The sequence below is a fragment of the Pantherophis guttatus genome, chromosome 3 (assembly GCF_059756535.1).
Source record: "Pantherophis guttatus breed Tessera chromosome 3, ASM5975653v1, whole genome shotgun sequence".
Taxonomy (NCBI): Eukaryota; Metazoa; Chordata; class Lepidosauria; order Squamata; family Colubridae; genus Pantherophis; species Pantherophis guttatus.
Window position 1 is genome coordinate 127336783 of NC_142065.1, and position 12984 is coordinate 127349766.

A 12984-nucleotide genomic window follows, 5' to 3' on the forward strand; every position below is an offset into this window, starting at 1 on the left:
TTTCCATCTGGGCTAGCCACCGTGAGAGGGTGGCTTGGATCCTTACCTCCAATTTTGATGAACTGACACGGGACTCCTCCCACTGCAGTGAGAGGGCAGTGGAGTCCAGCCCACAGGCTTTGAGGTCCATCTTGCTCCAATACCTTAGACTATTCATCAAACTCCTGACCAGACTTTCTACCTCTCATCTATGTATGGCTTATACCTCAGCAGACCTGCTTGCGCTGTGAGATGCCCCCCTCTCGCAGCGATGGCCTTCCATGTTATCAAAGGCCTACCTTAAGGACGGGTTTTGGAGTCCTGAGAGGTGGCATGTTTCAAAGCGGGGATTAAGGGGTTTTTTAATTAGGGTTTTTAATAATTTTTTAAGGGGAACCGGGAGGACGACCAAAGGGGATGGGGGGGGTAATCCACCAAGGTCAGAGCCGAGCCCGGCACGGGGTAACGGTTTGGAGGACACTGGACGAGGGAATGGGGAGGGGGCGGAGGGCTATCCCAATGAGGGAAATACCATCAGCACGGTGGTTGGGAGGGGCAGATATGGTGGGAGCAGGGGGCCACATCATGTGTTGGGGACGCGCACTTGCTGTTTGAGAGCAATTGCGCGCCCCGGCCCCCAAAGCTCCCCTCGGATACTAGGTGGCTTAGATACTCGGGACCTGGGCCTGCGGCTGATGCTGTGCAATGCTAGGTCTGTGGTAAATAAGGCTCCCCTCATTCACGATCTTATTCAGGAGGGGGGAGCGGACCTGGCTGGTATTACGGAGACCTGGTTGGGACCGGAGGGAGGAGTCCCTCTGGTCGAGATGTGCCCACCAGGTTTCAGAGCATTCCATCAGCCGAGAGCCCAGGGGAGGGGCGGGGGGGTGGCAGTTATTATTAAAGAAGGTCTTGGTCCGAGGGAGACCACTGTGCCTCAGACTGCCGGATGTGAGTCCCTCTTCGTGAGATGGGGTCATGGGGTTCAGATGGGCTTGCTGCTTGCGTACCTGGCTCCCTGCCGCGTGGCAGAAGCCCTGCCTGAGCTACTCGACGTGATAGCCACGGTGGCAGTTGATACACCCAGGCTTATGGTCATGGGTGATTTCAACTTGCCATCCGTTGGTGAAACGTCTGGGATGGCTCGGGAGTTCATGGCTTCCATGACGGCCATGGACCTGACCCAGTTAGTTCATGGCCCCACTCACGGGGGGGACACACTCTAGACTTGATTTTTGTCTCTGGCCAGTGGTTGAGTAATCTTGTTATAGGGGATATAGACATGGAACCCTTGCCATGGTCAGATCACTCACTCCTTCGTCTGGACCTTCGTACCGCTACACCCCGCCGCAGGGAGGTGGACCCAATTAGATGGGTCCGCCCCAGGTGCCTGATGGATCCTGATAGGTTCCAGACGGAGCTTGGGCCAATTCCTGATGATCTGGCACACGACTCGGCCGAGGACCTGGTAGCTGCCTGGGATCGGGCGGCTGGTGGGGCCTTGGATCGAGTCGTGCCTTTGCGGCCTCTGACCCGCTGTCGATCCCTCGCGGCTCCTTGGTTCACCGAGGAGCTGAGGGAGATGAAACGCCGGAAAAGACGCCTAGAGAGCGGTTGGAGGGCCAGTCGCGCTGAATCTGACCGAACACTGGTAAGGTCGCATATTAAGACCTACCTAGTGGCGATAAAGACGGCAAAGTTTAATTACTTTTCCGCCTCTATTGCGTCATCAGGGAATCGTCCGGCAGCCCTGTTCAGGGTAACCCGCTCCCTGCTCCATCTGGGAGCGCGGGAGGATCCCTTGGAAGGCAGGGCGGAGGATTTCGGACAATACCTGTATGACAAAATCGCACAGATCCGGGGGGACTTGGACTCTGACTGGGTAGATCAGGGCAGGGTGACGAGGAATAGTCTTGAGAATGTTATCTGGGAGGAGTTTGATGCTGTGACTCCCGATGATGTGGACAGGATTTTGGGGAGACTTAGTGCGGCCACATGTTTACTGGACCCGTGTCCCTCCTGGTTGGTACTGGCCTCCCGGGAGGTTACACGAGGCTGGCTCCAGGGTGTTATCAATGCTTCATTGAGTGAGGGTCACTTCCCCGCGGCCTTGAAAGAGGCGGTGGTGAGGCCTCTCCTCAAGAAGCTGTCCCTGGATCCAGCAATATTGGCTAACTATCGTCCTGTCTCCAACCTTCGCTTTCTGGCGAAGGTTGTTGAGAGTGTGGTCGCGCGACAGTTTCCGCAATTCCTGGAGGAAACATCCTATCTGGATCCGTTCCAGTCTGGTTTCAGGCCTGGGCACAGCACGGAAACGGCATTGGTCGTGTTGGTTGATGATCTCTGGAGGGCTCGGGACAGGGGTTGCTCCTCTGTTCTGGTCCTGTTAGACCTCTCAGCGGCTTTTGATACCATCGACCATGGTATCATGCTGCACCGGTTGGAAGAGTTGGGGATGGGGGGCACCGTGTTACGGTGGTTCTCCTCCTTTCTCTCCGACCGGTCGCAGTTCATGTTGGCAGGGGGGCAGAGGTCGACCTCGAGGCCTCTTATATGTGGAGTGCCTCAGGGGTCGGTCCTCTCGCCCCTCCTGTTCAACATTTATGTGAAGCCGCTGGGCGAGATCATCCGTGGCTTTGGGGTGAGATACCATCAGTACGCTGATGATACTCAGCTGTACATCTCCACCCCAGGCCACCCCAATGATGCCCTTGAAGTGATGTCCCAGTGCCTGGAGGCTGTACGGATCTGGATGGGGAGGAACAGGCTCAGGCTCAACCCTTCCAAGACTGAGTGGCTGTGGTTCCCGGCATCCCGATATAGTCAGTTGACTCCATCACTGACTATTGGGGGCGAGTCTTTGGCCCCCACAGAGAGGGCTCGCAATCTGGGAGTCCTCCTGGATACGCAGCTGTCCTTGGAGGAACATCTGACGGCTGTAACCAGGGGGACCTTTTATCAGGTTCGCCTGATCCGCCAGTTGCGGCCCTTTCTTGATCGGGATTCCCTGTGCACAGTCACTCATGCCCTCGTGACCTCTCGCCTTGATTACTGTAACGCTCTCTACATGGGGCTCCCCTTGAAGAGCACCCGGAGGCTCCAACTGGTCCAGAACGCAGCAGCGTGGGTAGTGAAGGGAGCAGCATGGCGCTCCCATGTAACACCGCTCCTGCGCGAGCTGCACTGGCTCCCAGTGGTCTTCCGGGTGTGCTTCAAGGTGTATTTATCACCTTTAAAGCGCTCCATGGCATAGGGCCTAGCTATCTCCGAGACCGCCTGCTGCCACCAACGACCTCCCATCGACCCGTGCGCTCCCACAGAGAGGGCCTCCTCGGGGTGCCATCAGCCAAACAATGCAGGCTGGTGACCCCCAGGGGTAGGGCCTTCTCTGTGGGGGCTCCCACCCTCTGGAATCAGTTGCCCCCAGAGATAAGGAGAATCCATGACCTCAGTGCCTTCCGCCGTGCCCTTAAAACCTTTCTTTTCCAACAAGCCGGGCTGGCCTAATTCTTTTTAAGTGTTTTTAATTGTTTTGTTTATTGTTTTAATTAATGGGGCCAAATTTATATATATATTTTTAACTGTATTTTAATATTTGTATTTGATGTTTTTATTTGGCTGTTCACCGCCCTGAGTCCTCAGGGAGAAGGGCGGTATACAAATTCAAAAATAAAATAAAATAAATAAAAAAATATAGTTTTTTCCCATAATTCCTTTTCGTTATTCCTAAAAGAAACAATTCCGGTGTGTATTCTATCTGAGAGCCTGTTATTTCCGGCATCCAACTATGTATTTTCATCCAATATTTTTTTGTTCGGAGCATAACCACCATGTATGAAAGAAGGTACCCTGCTTTTGTCCACATTTCCAACAGTTGGGGTTTAAATTTGGATAAAATTTTGCCAATCTAGGTGCCATATATCAATAATAAAACATTTTGTATTGATTCTCTTTATATTTTGCTGATCTGGTTAATTTGTAATTTCTATTCCAAATTGTTTCCCAATCCTCTAATTCAATATTGTGCCCAACATTTTTTGCCCAAGCTATCATAGCACCCTTTACTATGTCTTCAGCTCTATCGAATTCTAGTACATAGTTGTAAATTTTGGTTATTAATTTTTCTTCCGGGCCAATCAATATTTTATCCAATTGTTGTGGCCGCATTTCAATTCCATATTCATCTTTATCTTTTATATATCAAAATTTTAATTGCAAGTAAGGCCACCAACCTATATTTATTCCCTGTTTTTCCAATTCTTGACTATTTTTTAGATTCCCGTCTAAAATTTTGTTGTATTTGGCCATTTTGCTTATATCCAGGGTATTAGGATGAATTATTGCTTCCATCGTCAAGACCCAACTAGGAATTTTCATATAATGTTTTTTCTTAATTTCTTGCCATGTTTGCATTAGAGTGTGGGCTCTTTTCAATGGACAGTTCTAATTTTATATCAACACCTTTCAACAGTTAAGGATAAAATAAAGAATTCTACATCTGTTATACTATTTCAGGGTAAAAAATAGAATTAAGAACAGGTATCCACAATGGGTTTTAAATATGTATTTTATTCTATAGTGAAAAAAGAAGTTCATAGTCAGACAGATACATGTCAATGATGATGCTTCTGCTTAAACTGAAGTCCACAGTAACCACATGTTCCTGTTTTTGTATCTTTGTCCTGCAAATATAAATGGTAAAAATAAAATAAGAAATTTTATCATTTCTGCACATTTATAATGTTCATATAAATTCCCTGGCAAATGAAAAATTAATTCTTATTTATGGAGGAGGGGAGGCTGAGCTCCACTTAGCAGGCAGCTCTTTAAGTCATCCCTCTGCGATGAAATGTAGTTTCTTGAAATGCAATAGCAGCTTGTAACCTTTCCTGTCTGCTTCCCCACTGACCTTTTGGGGAAGCCAGCAAAGAAGATTGCAAATAGTGATGGCATGATCGCAAAGCATTTGGCAACCAGTTGTAAACGCAGTCATGTGATCACAGGGAGGGGGATGCTTTATAATGATCTGAAGTTCTTTAAGGCCATAAAGCACCCTTTTTGAGGTCATCATAATTTTGAATGGTCATGAAATGACTGGTGGTAAATTGAGGACTACCAATACATTTTTTAATTTTGCTAGCCAATTTCATAACATATGCCATTAAAATGCACTTGAACAGCAGTTCTCAAACATTTTGATGTCAGGCCTCTTTACATGATTGAGAATCCCAAAAAGCTTTGGTTTATGTATATTATATCTACTGATATTTATAGTACTACAAATTCCAATTGAGAAATTTACAATTATTTGATTTCACAGATCCCCTGAATGGGTCATGGGGACTCCTAGACTAGGAGTTTGAGGACCAGTGCAATCCAGAAGACATTCCATTAAAAAACCTTTGACATATAAATTTCTGCAAGTAGCAAAATAATGAGAATAAAAACAGATATGAATATGGGTTAATACAAAATGGATAATGAATGGATTACACTTAAACAATCATTGTAAATAGACATACTTCTAGTGACCCACAAAACTGAATACAACTATAACTACAGATTATCAATATATTTTTCATTTCCATGATAAGTAGAACAATATAGCTGAATTTCTTAGTAGCCTGAACATATTTTTCTAAACATAATGATAATAAGACTGATCATATATGGACAATTGAATTACATTACCAAATTTATATACACTTTAGGATGGCCCAAAGCTCCTCCACCACCATCACACCATACAACTCTAGTTTCGACTTCACTCACAGGTTGTTCAGCAATTAAATCAATTGCAAAGTTTTCATTCACCTACAACAGCGAAATAGAAAGATGTTTCATTATGTAACAATTCAAGCAATACACTTTGTTTAGCAGTAGTGATACAAGCAATCATCACAACATTCTAATAGAGAGTAGTAATTGATTGGTTGCCTTCAGTAACTAATTTGTTTCACTGATTTTTTTTTTTAGTTACCAGGAGTCATCATCAATGAGATTCTTAGCATATAATAACAATCTAGTTTAAATAAAATGCCTATTAATTAATAATTAATAATTGTGAGATTATTTTAGATATGTCTAAATTGTATTTGTGTTGAAATAACCAGTTTGGGTTATGTGAATAGCACAAGGGTGTTTTTCGTCTATGACAAAGTTTTTAAAGTGGGTTTACCCATAAGTTATAAATTCTTTCAACTGTGTCACATGCAAGCCTACTGTTGTTTGAGGGAATAAAAAGGGCTAACTAATAGGTTTATTGATTAAGCCATCAACTGTTTGCTCACAAGACAATGACATTTTACACTGAAGTCATTGAACATTTCATCAATACCTGGAAAAACTACAGATTCACAGTAATCATTTCTGACTCAGATTTTACCTCTTTTTGTCGCCCAACAAATCGAACCCTCCTGTAGTCTTTTTTTTCATAAACCTATAAGTAAAGAAGGAAAATACTGAGAACATGAATTCTGATTTCAGGAATCCGGAACAGGACAAAAAAAACCATAGTAGCATAATTAGTAGCAATTTCAGATATTCTGATGCTATAGAACAGGGGTGACAAACTCGCGTCATCACAGCGTCATGTGATGTATCAACATTTTTTTCCCCTTCAGTAGACCGGGCAGGGGTGGGGCCAGCATATGGCACATCCGGCCTGCGGGCCGCAAGTTTGACACCCCTGCTGTAGAGCAAAGGAACAAATATTTTATGAAAAACAAAATATATTCAGTATTAAATAGAAAAGATCCCTACATTGTTTTACAAATGGATGCTGCTAGATTTGGAAAAATATTTAGCTCGATTTCAATGTATACTTTTCATATAAAATTCAATATTATTGATACCATTATGCCAAATATAATGGATGAAGCCACATATATAAATTGTGTTTGTTCTACTTTAAAGAAGTTTACTATACTTTTTCAATCTGCCAATTGATTCAAACTGGTTGGAGATTAGAACACCTAAATCAGTTGTGTGTTACTTTCTGCCTGGATTTTTATTTACACTATTTTAAAAGGCTGGTGTTCAAAGCACATTTAGAATTATTAATTTACCATCAAACAGTAAACCATTGTATTAAAAGGTATTAGGAAAAGATGGGTTATTTTTTCATCTCAATATTTTTAAAAACATGTCATGCTACCAGTGTGCCAGAATAAAATACATATAGAGCAGGGGTGAAATGCTCCTGGTTCGGACCGGTTCTGGCGAGTAGGTAGCGATGGCGGCGGGCAGTTTGGAGAACCGATAGCAAAAATCCCTCTCCCTCCCCAGCCTCCAGCTTCCTTACCTTCGCACGCCTGCCTTGCTTCGCTTGCTGCAATCCCTGCAATCCATTGTATCAGCAAGCAACTGAATCTCCCTGCCTGCAATCAAGCTCATCAGTGAGCAGCTCTGCCTGCCAGCCTGCCTGTAAGTTTTTTTCCACTTTGGGAGCTTTAAAAAAAATAGTTAATTGGGGGGTTTTTTAGTTGTTCTTTTTTTAGGCCTAGCCATTTAAAGTTTAGGAAGTTTTAAATTTAGCTGCTTTTATATAAAAATAAAAATAAAATAATATTTGTGCAGCTTTCTGAGATTTTGTGTGTTTCTGTAGTGTTTCACTCTAACTACACAAACACACAAAATCTCACAAAGCTGTATGTGGAATTTTGTGTGTGTAAAGTGTGAAAGTTGGTTTTTTTGGATTTTTTGTGGCTGTGTGAGGTTCCTGCTTGTTGCAGGGGCCATTTTGGGTCTAGTACAGATGCTTTTACATTGTGGGTGAGCCAGTTGTGTTCTGTTGTGTTTTGTAGGTTAAAAAAGGGCAAAGAAGTGACGTCAACTTGGCCACACTGACCTGGCCACACAACAAGCAACACCCACCCAGTCACCTGACCACTAAGCCCTGCCCACTAATTAAGCCACACCCACAGAACCAATAGCGAAAATGTTTAGATTTCACCTCTGATATAGAGGTAATTTCATGCAGAAATATCTGTGAATAACTGGATACAAGAAACAAATTACAGGCAGCCTTTACTTAATAACCACTCACTTAGCTATCAGTTGAAATTACATCAGATTCTCCCAGAGCCCAATGGCTCATTTTTGAAGTTCCAATGGTCTATACACATACAATCATGTGATCCCATTTTAGACACTTGACAACTGACTTTCCTTTATGGCCATTTACAGCATGTTAGAGTCAATGACCACAGTTTTGGGCATATTTTGCCTGTTTCCAGTATTACTTCTGGTTTCTGCCTGAAAATATTCACTGGGGAAAATGCATTCATTTAATGACCTGCAATGCTAGTTTAACAGCTGCAGCAAATAGATCATATAATTGGGCATAGTCCTGTGATGACCCACTTAATGACAACTTATTATTGTAATTCTGGACTCAATTATGGTTGTAAGTTGAGGACTACCTGTAAATGTGAAAAAGATTGCAGTAGTTGTACTTCAGGATTTATAGACAAGTGGTTGAATCTCCATTAAGAATTCAATTTATTGCCAGGGTTCCTTCTGAATTGGTCATTGACCTTGGATAATCCATAACTTTTATTGCAAGGAAGATATTTTATAGGAAGTTCTTTGGCTGATAAACCAGATTTATGAATACCAAAAAAATCCTGACTCATGCTGATAACCTTTAACTTTAGGTATGCAAAATGTTCTTCACATGGAAGAAGACCCCAAATATAAAATGCAGCAGTATGTGTGATGAGCCCTTGAAAACTCCACGTAACTTTTCAGTTGAAACAGGATCTTTGGCGCATCTTTTAAGTCCAACCCACATTGTCATTAGGGTGTTTAAAATCTTACAAGGCTCAGGCCCAAATTGCTAATAGAACCAGCATTTAATTAAGTAATCAATATGTACATGCTGTAGAACCTACCACAAATGCATCTGACAACAACTTTACCTATGGCAGGCACTATGTTATGGAACAAACCAAGAATAAAGTTAAAGTTAGCCCTTCCCTATAACAAGTTAGGATGGAACAATAATCATATTCTGACTGAAACTTCTTAATGTTTAGTGCCTTAATATTCATACTAAATTTTATCTTAAATGCTTCATTTTTCTTTTTAGTGGTATTCTTAATGACTGTTTTAGCTGTATTTTGTAAGCTGCAAATGATAGCAGCAAATAAAATGTCTAAATCTAATTAACAATGTGCATTATTTTTCAGATCAATTAAGATTAAAGAATGTCTTTTTTTGAAGATACTTAGTGTAACAACAAAATAAGCATTGCCACACTAGAGACCTTATGTGCTTATGCATGACATAGCAGCATAAGTATAAAAGACCAGGATTTGCACTGAAATGATGCATGTTTTGTTATTTTTACTTCATCACAGTTCATATCAAATATCTATAAAAGACAGGGAAAAACATCCAGTGCCTGATATATAAAACTTTTGCCTACTAAACCATTTTTGGGACATAGCACACAACATGCTTTATAAGTTCTTCAATTTTACATTTACAATTTACATATTATGTTACATATTACATATTATGATTTGTCATATACTAAAGTCACCTATTATTACTGCAAGGTCATGAACTCCTTTCTTGGAAAAAAAACAATTCTGGGACTCTACTTTAGATAGATAGAAACATAGAAAACTGAGAGCAGAAAAAGACCTAGTGGTCCATTGAGTCTGTCCTTTTGAGTTTTTATTTTATTTTATATTTTTGTATCCTCAACAAAGATGGGCCTAAAGAATCTACCCTCTGCCGTCTCTTTATTTTCCTTTTGAAGTTTTATTTCGCTGCTGGTGGAATATCCAGTTTATGTTCTAAAATGAAGCAAGCGCCGACCCAAACCTTCCTCCAGCTACAGCCTATGAAGTTATTATGATAACGATGATAAAGGTATTACTTTGCAGGTGGTTTCACAATTCATGTGTGACTTTGCTTCCACAGAAAGACGCTGAGCTTGTCGATCAGAAAGGTCGGCAGTTCGGCGGTTCGAATCCCTAGTATAGGTCTCCTGCGTGAGCCGGGGGTTGGACTAGATGACCTCCAAGGTCCCTTCCAACTGTTACTATTATTATTAATTATCAGACATAAGAAGAGGCACAGCGAAAAACATTCGCAGGGAAGAAAAACCAGAGACAAGTTCCGCACATGAACTGCTAACAAACCACCCTCGGGAGTCGGAAGGCATTTGGACCACTTACATCAAGGGGTCCTCAAACTTGGCAGCTTTAGGACTTGTGGACTTCAACTCCCAGAATTCATAGAATCCATAGCTGGCTGGAGAATTCTGGGAGCTGAAGTCCACAAGACTTAAAGCTGCCAAGTTTGAGGACCCCTGACTTACATCCTTCCTTTCATTTCAATTATTTAAACCTGAAAGCTAACGTAGGAGCCACAACATAGAAGCCATTCTCGGGTCCAAAATATTCCGACTACAAACCGACCGGGAGCCTCAAAGACCTGAGAAGCGGAGGCCCCTGAAGCAGAGCCGAAGACGGAGGAGGCAGGCCGGACCTTCCGAAGACGGAAATTAAGAGGGGGGGTCTCCGCATCCCCGAGAGGTCGAGCTTTACTTACCTGTCCCGTGTGCGTCACCGTCTCACCGGTCGGGCTTGTCACGACTCCGTAATTCCTCCGCAACGTAATTCCCACAGAAGCCGGGGGCAATTTACCCCCCAGCGAAATAAATCCCGCCCGCAACGCCCCTCGCAAGGGCAAGGCGGGCGCCGCCATTTCAGTTGCTCCGTCTTAAGCCTTCCCCATAAACTCCGCCCATAAACAAAGCTACTGCGCAGGCGCCAGCCGCTGAGGCAGCCGGTTGGCCGAGCGAAATCCATACCCCGCCTATCTATCCACGTCTGACGCAATACGCAAAAACGTAAAAAAAAAAACCCACCCACGTTGATGAAGTACTGCTGCTGACCCTAAAGCCTGGCGTCGTGTTTGGGGCTGTAAAAGGTTGGTGGTGGTGGCGTTAACGGCGTAGCTTTAGTTCCTCGGGCAAAAGAGTTGATTTGGCGGTAGGATTCGGAAGCGAGCGGGGGGGGGGAGGGGGGTTCTGCGGTTCCCCGGAAAGCTACGCGGCCGAACCTGCGCATGCGCATTTGTATCCCCTTCCAGTCGTTACTGCGCAAGGATATCCAATTTGGACTTCTTCTGAGTGGGGCGCGAATTGCATGTTCCAAGATACCAGTATCGATTTATTATCTTTGGATATGGTGGCCCATAGTTGTATCTTGCGAAGTAGGTTGCTTTTTTAAAAATTGCGTAGAAAACTTTATCAAATAAAGAGACTGTAGGGACAGAGTTGTGTAGTTACTCTAATGCAGAGGTCCTCAAACTTTGGCAGCTTTAAGACTTGTGGACTTCAACTCCCAGAATTCTCCAGCCAGCTATGCTATGCTGGCTGGAGAATTCTGGGAGTTGAAGTCCACAAGTCTTAAAGCTGCCAAGTTTGGGGAACCGTGCTCTAATGTCTTTTTTCTGTTTTCCTTTTTAGCTTGTTTCCTGGATTTTCAGCATGTCGTCTCTGCTCTTGAGAACTTTGTTGGCCGCAACAGCCAAAACAACCTGGTCCCTGAACTGCAGCTCGGCTTCCCGCTCGTTTTCTTCCTGGCTCCTGAGATGCTCAAATACTATGACTCCCTTGCTTGGCTCACCTGCTACCAAGTCACCAAACGCACATCTTTTGCCTTTTCTCTCATGCTGCCCACATTACAATTGGCAGCCTGTTGCTGGCATGAAGTGCAAGGTGGCCATCAAGAAGCGCTGCAAAGATTGTTATTTTGTTCGCAAAAAGGGCCATTTGTATATATACTGTAAAACTTTCCCGCGACATAAACAGAGGAAGTTGTAAAACCTGTCCTAATTGCACATTGAGGGGACGCATTAGGCCAATCAAGTGTTAACTCGTTGCAGAAAATAATAAGTCTGGAGATAAAGGTTGGGCAAGACTTTGATTTTGTACGTATGAAACTTATCAGCAAAATGGAAATGATTCTTTTTGGCTTTTTAAATATTGCTTACTTTTAAGAACAATTTTGTATGTTGTATCATAAAAATTGCAATAAGTAACTGTAATATGCCGCCATCCTGGATCCTATGTAAAATTCTGTCAAGATGTAAAATACAAATTCAAAGTAATATGTTTAAGATCAGAGTGTCAATATTACAGAGTTAAAACATTATGTGGATTTTGAATTGAAGAGATTAAAAATGCTTACATCTGTTGCATCGGAATCTACTGTGTTGGTGTTTATTTTGCTTCCTGTTCCTTCTAATAATAAAGAGACTAGGAAAAGATAGAGGTCAGTTGATATAGCCACTCATCTACTGTGCTGTCTATGTGCATTAAATTCAATTAATAAAGCTTGGGAGGAATCAGCCACAAAAATAAACATTGGCAGATGTCATAAGTATACAAGATTGAAAATGGCTGTTGATTCTTCCTTTTCTCTATGCATATTAACAAAGGCTTTAAAAGAAAACAAACATCCTTTACAATAAAAAGGAAGGCTTACAAACAGTCCTTGTCTTCTAACTTTAGCTTTCATGTTTGTTCATAGACATCTTGCAAGATATGTCATGTACTAACACAACAATTGAGATCTGTTGCTATTACAATTTTGTGCACAGATAAATGTAAAAAAATTGGCAAAAATGTTGAGTTATGACTGGGATATATTGATTTTTGTATTAGTGACTATAATAGCTTAATTTTGGTCATAAGTGTTACGTCAATTGCAAAGCATACAAACTGATGCTTAGTTAATATGGGGATATAAACTATCACACAGGATTATTTTTTTAATTTTAGAGTTTTAATAAATAATATGCCATTGGAAAAGTTTTCTTAGTGATTCTGCAGTACTGTTATGATATTTGTTAATCTTGGTTTAAGTTAAAGGAAGCAAAGAGAATATGGTCTCTTGGGTAGTTTAAAGTCCAAATAGGAAAGATTTGTAAATTATTTGTATCTTTGTGTGTTTGTAGGCAGTTTTTTTAAAAAATGAGCAA

The 12984-nt window shown here is 42.5% G+C and overlaps 1 protein-coding gene and 1 long non-coding RNA gene across 2 annotated transcripts; one reads left to right on the forward strand and one right to left on the reverse strand.

Moving 5' to 3' along the window:
* Positions 1-4528: 4528 nt before the first annotated feature.
* NDUFS6 (NADH:ubiquinone oxidoreductase subunit S6) lies at positions 4529-10750 on the reverse strand. Its single transcript, XM_034411814.3, has 4 exons — positions 10546-10750; positions 6365-6418; positions 5671-5793; positions 4529-4661 (listed from the first exon to the last, which is right to left on the reverse strand). Exons 1-4 carry the CDS (start codon positions 10699-10701, stop codon positions 4593-4595), a joined length of 402 nt encoding a protein of 133 aa, XP_034267705.2. The 5' UTR covers positions 10702-10750; the 3' UTR covers positions 4529-4592.
* On the forward strand, positions 10732-12207 carry LOC148114826 (uncharacterized). The gene is made up of 2 exons (XR_015733240.1): positions 10732-10926; positions 11468-12207. It is a non-coding gene; the product is annotated as an uncharacterized LOC148114826 (long non-coding RNA).
* The last annotated feature ends 777 nt before the right edge of the window (positions 12208-12984 follow it).

Bases quoted from the DNA above. Each gene is read 5' to 3' on its own strand.
- NDUFS6 (XM_034411814.3), bottom strand. From the start codon at position 10,701: ATGGCGGCGCCCGCCTTGCCCTTGCGAGGGGCGTTGCGGGCGGGATTT. The intron at 5,794-6,364 runs GTAAAATCTGAG...TCGCTGTTGTAG, and splicing joins TTGTTGGGCGACAAAAAGAG to GTGAATGAAAACTTTGCAAT. The intron at 4,662-5,670 runs GTAATGTAATTC...TTATATTTGCAG, and splicing joins CTAAAGTGTATATAAATTTG to GACAAAGATACAAAAACAGG.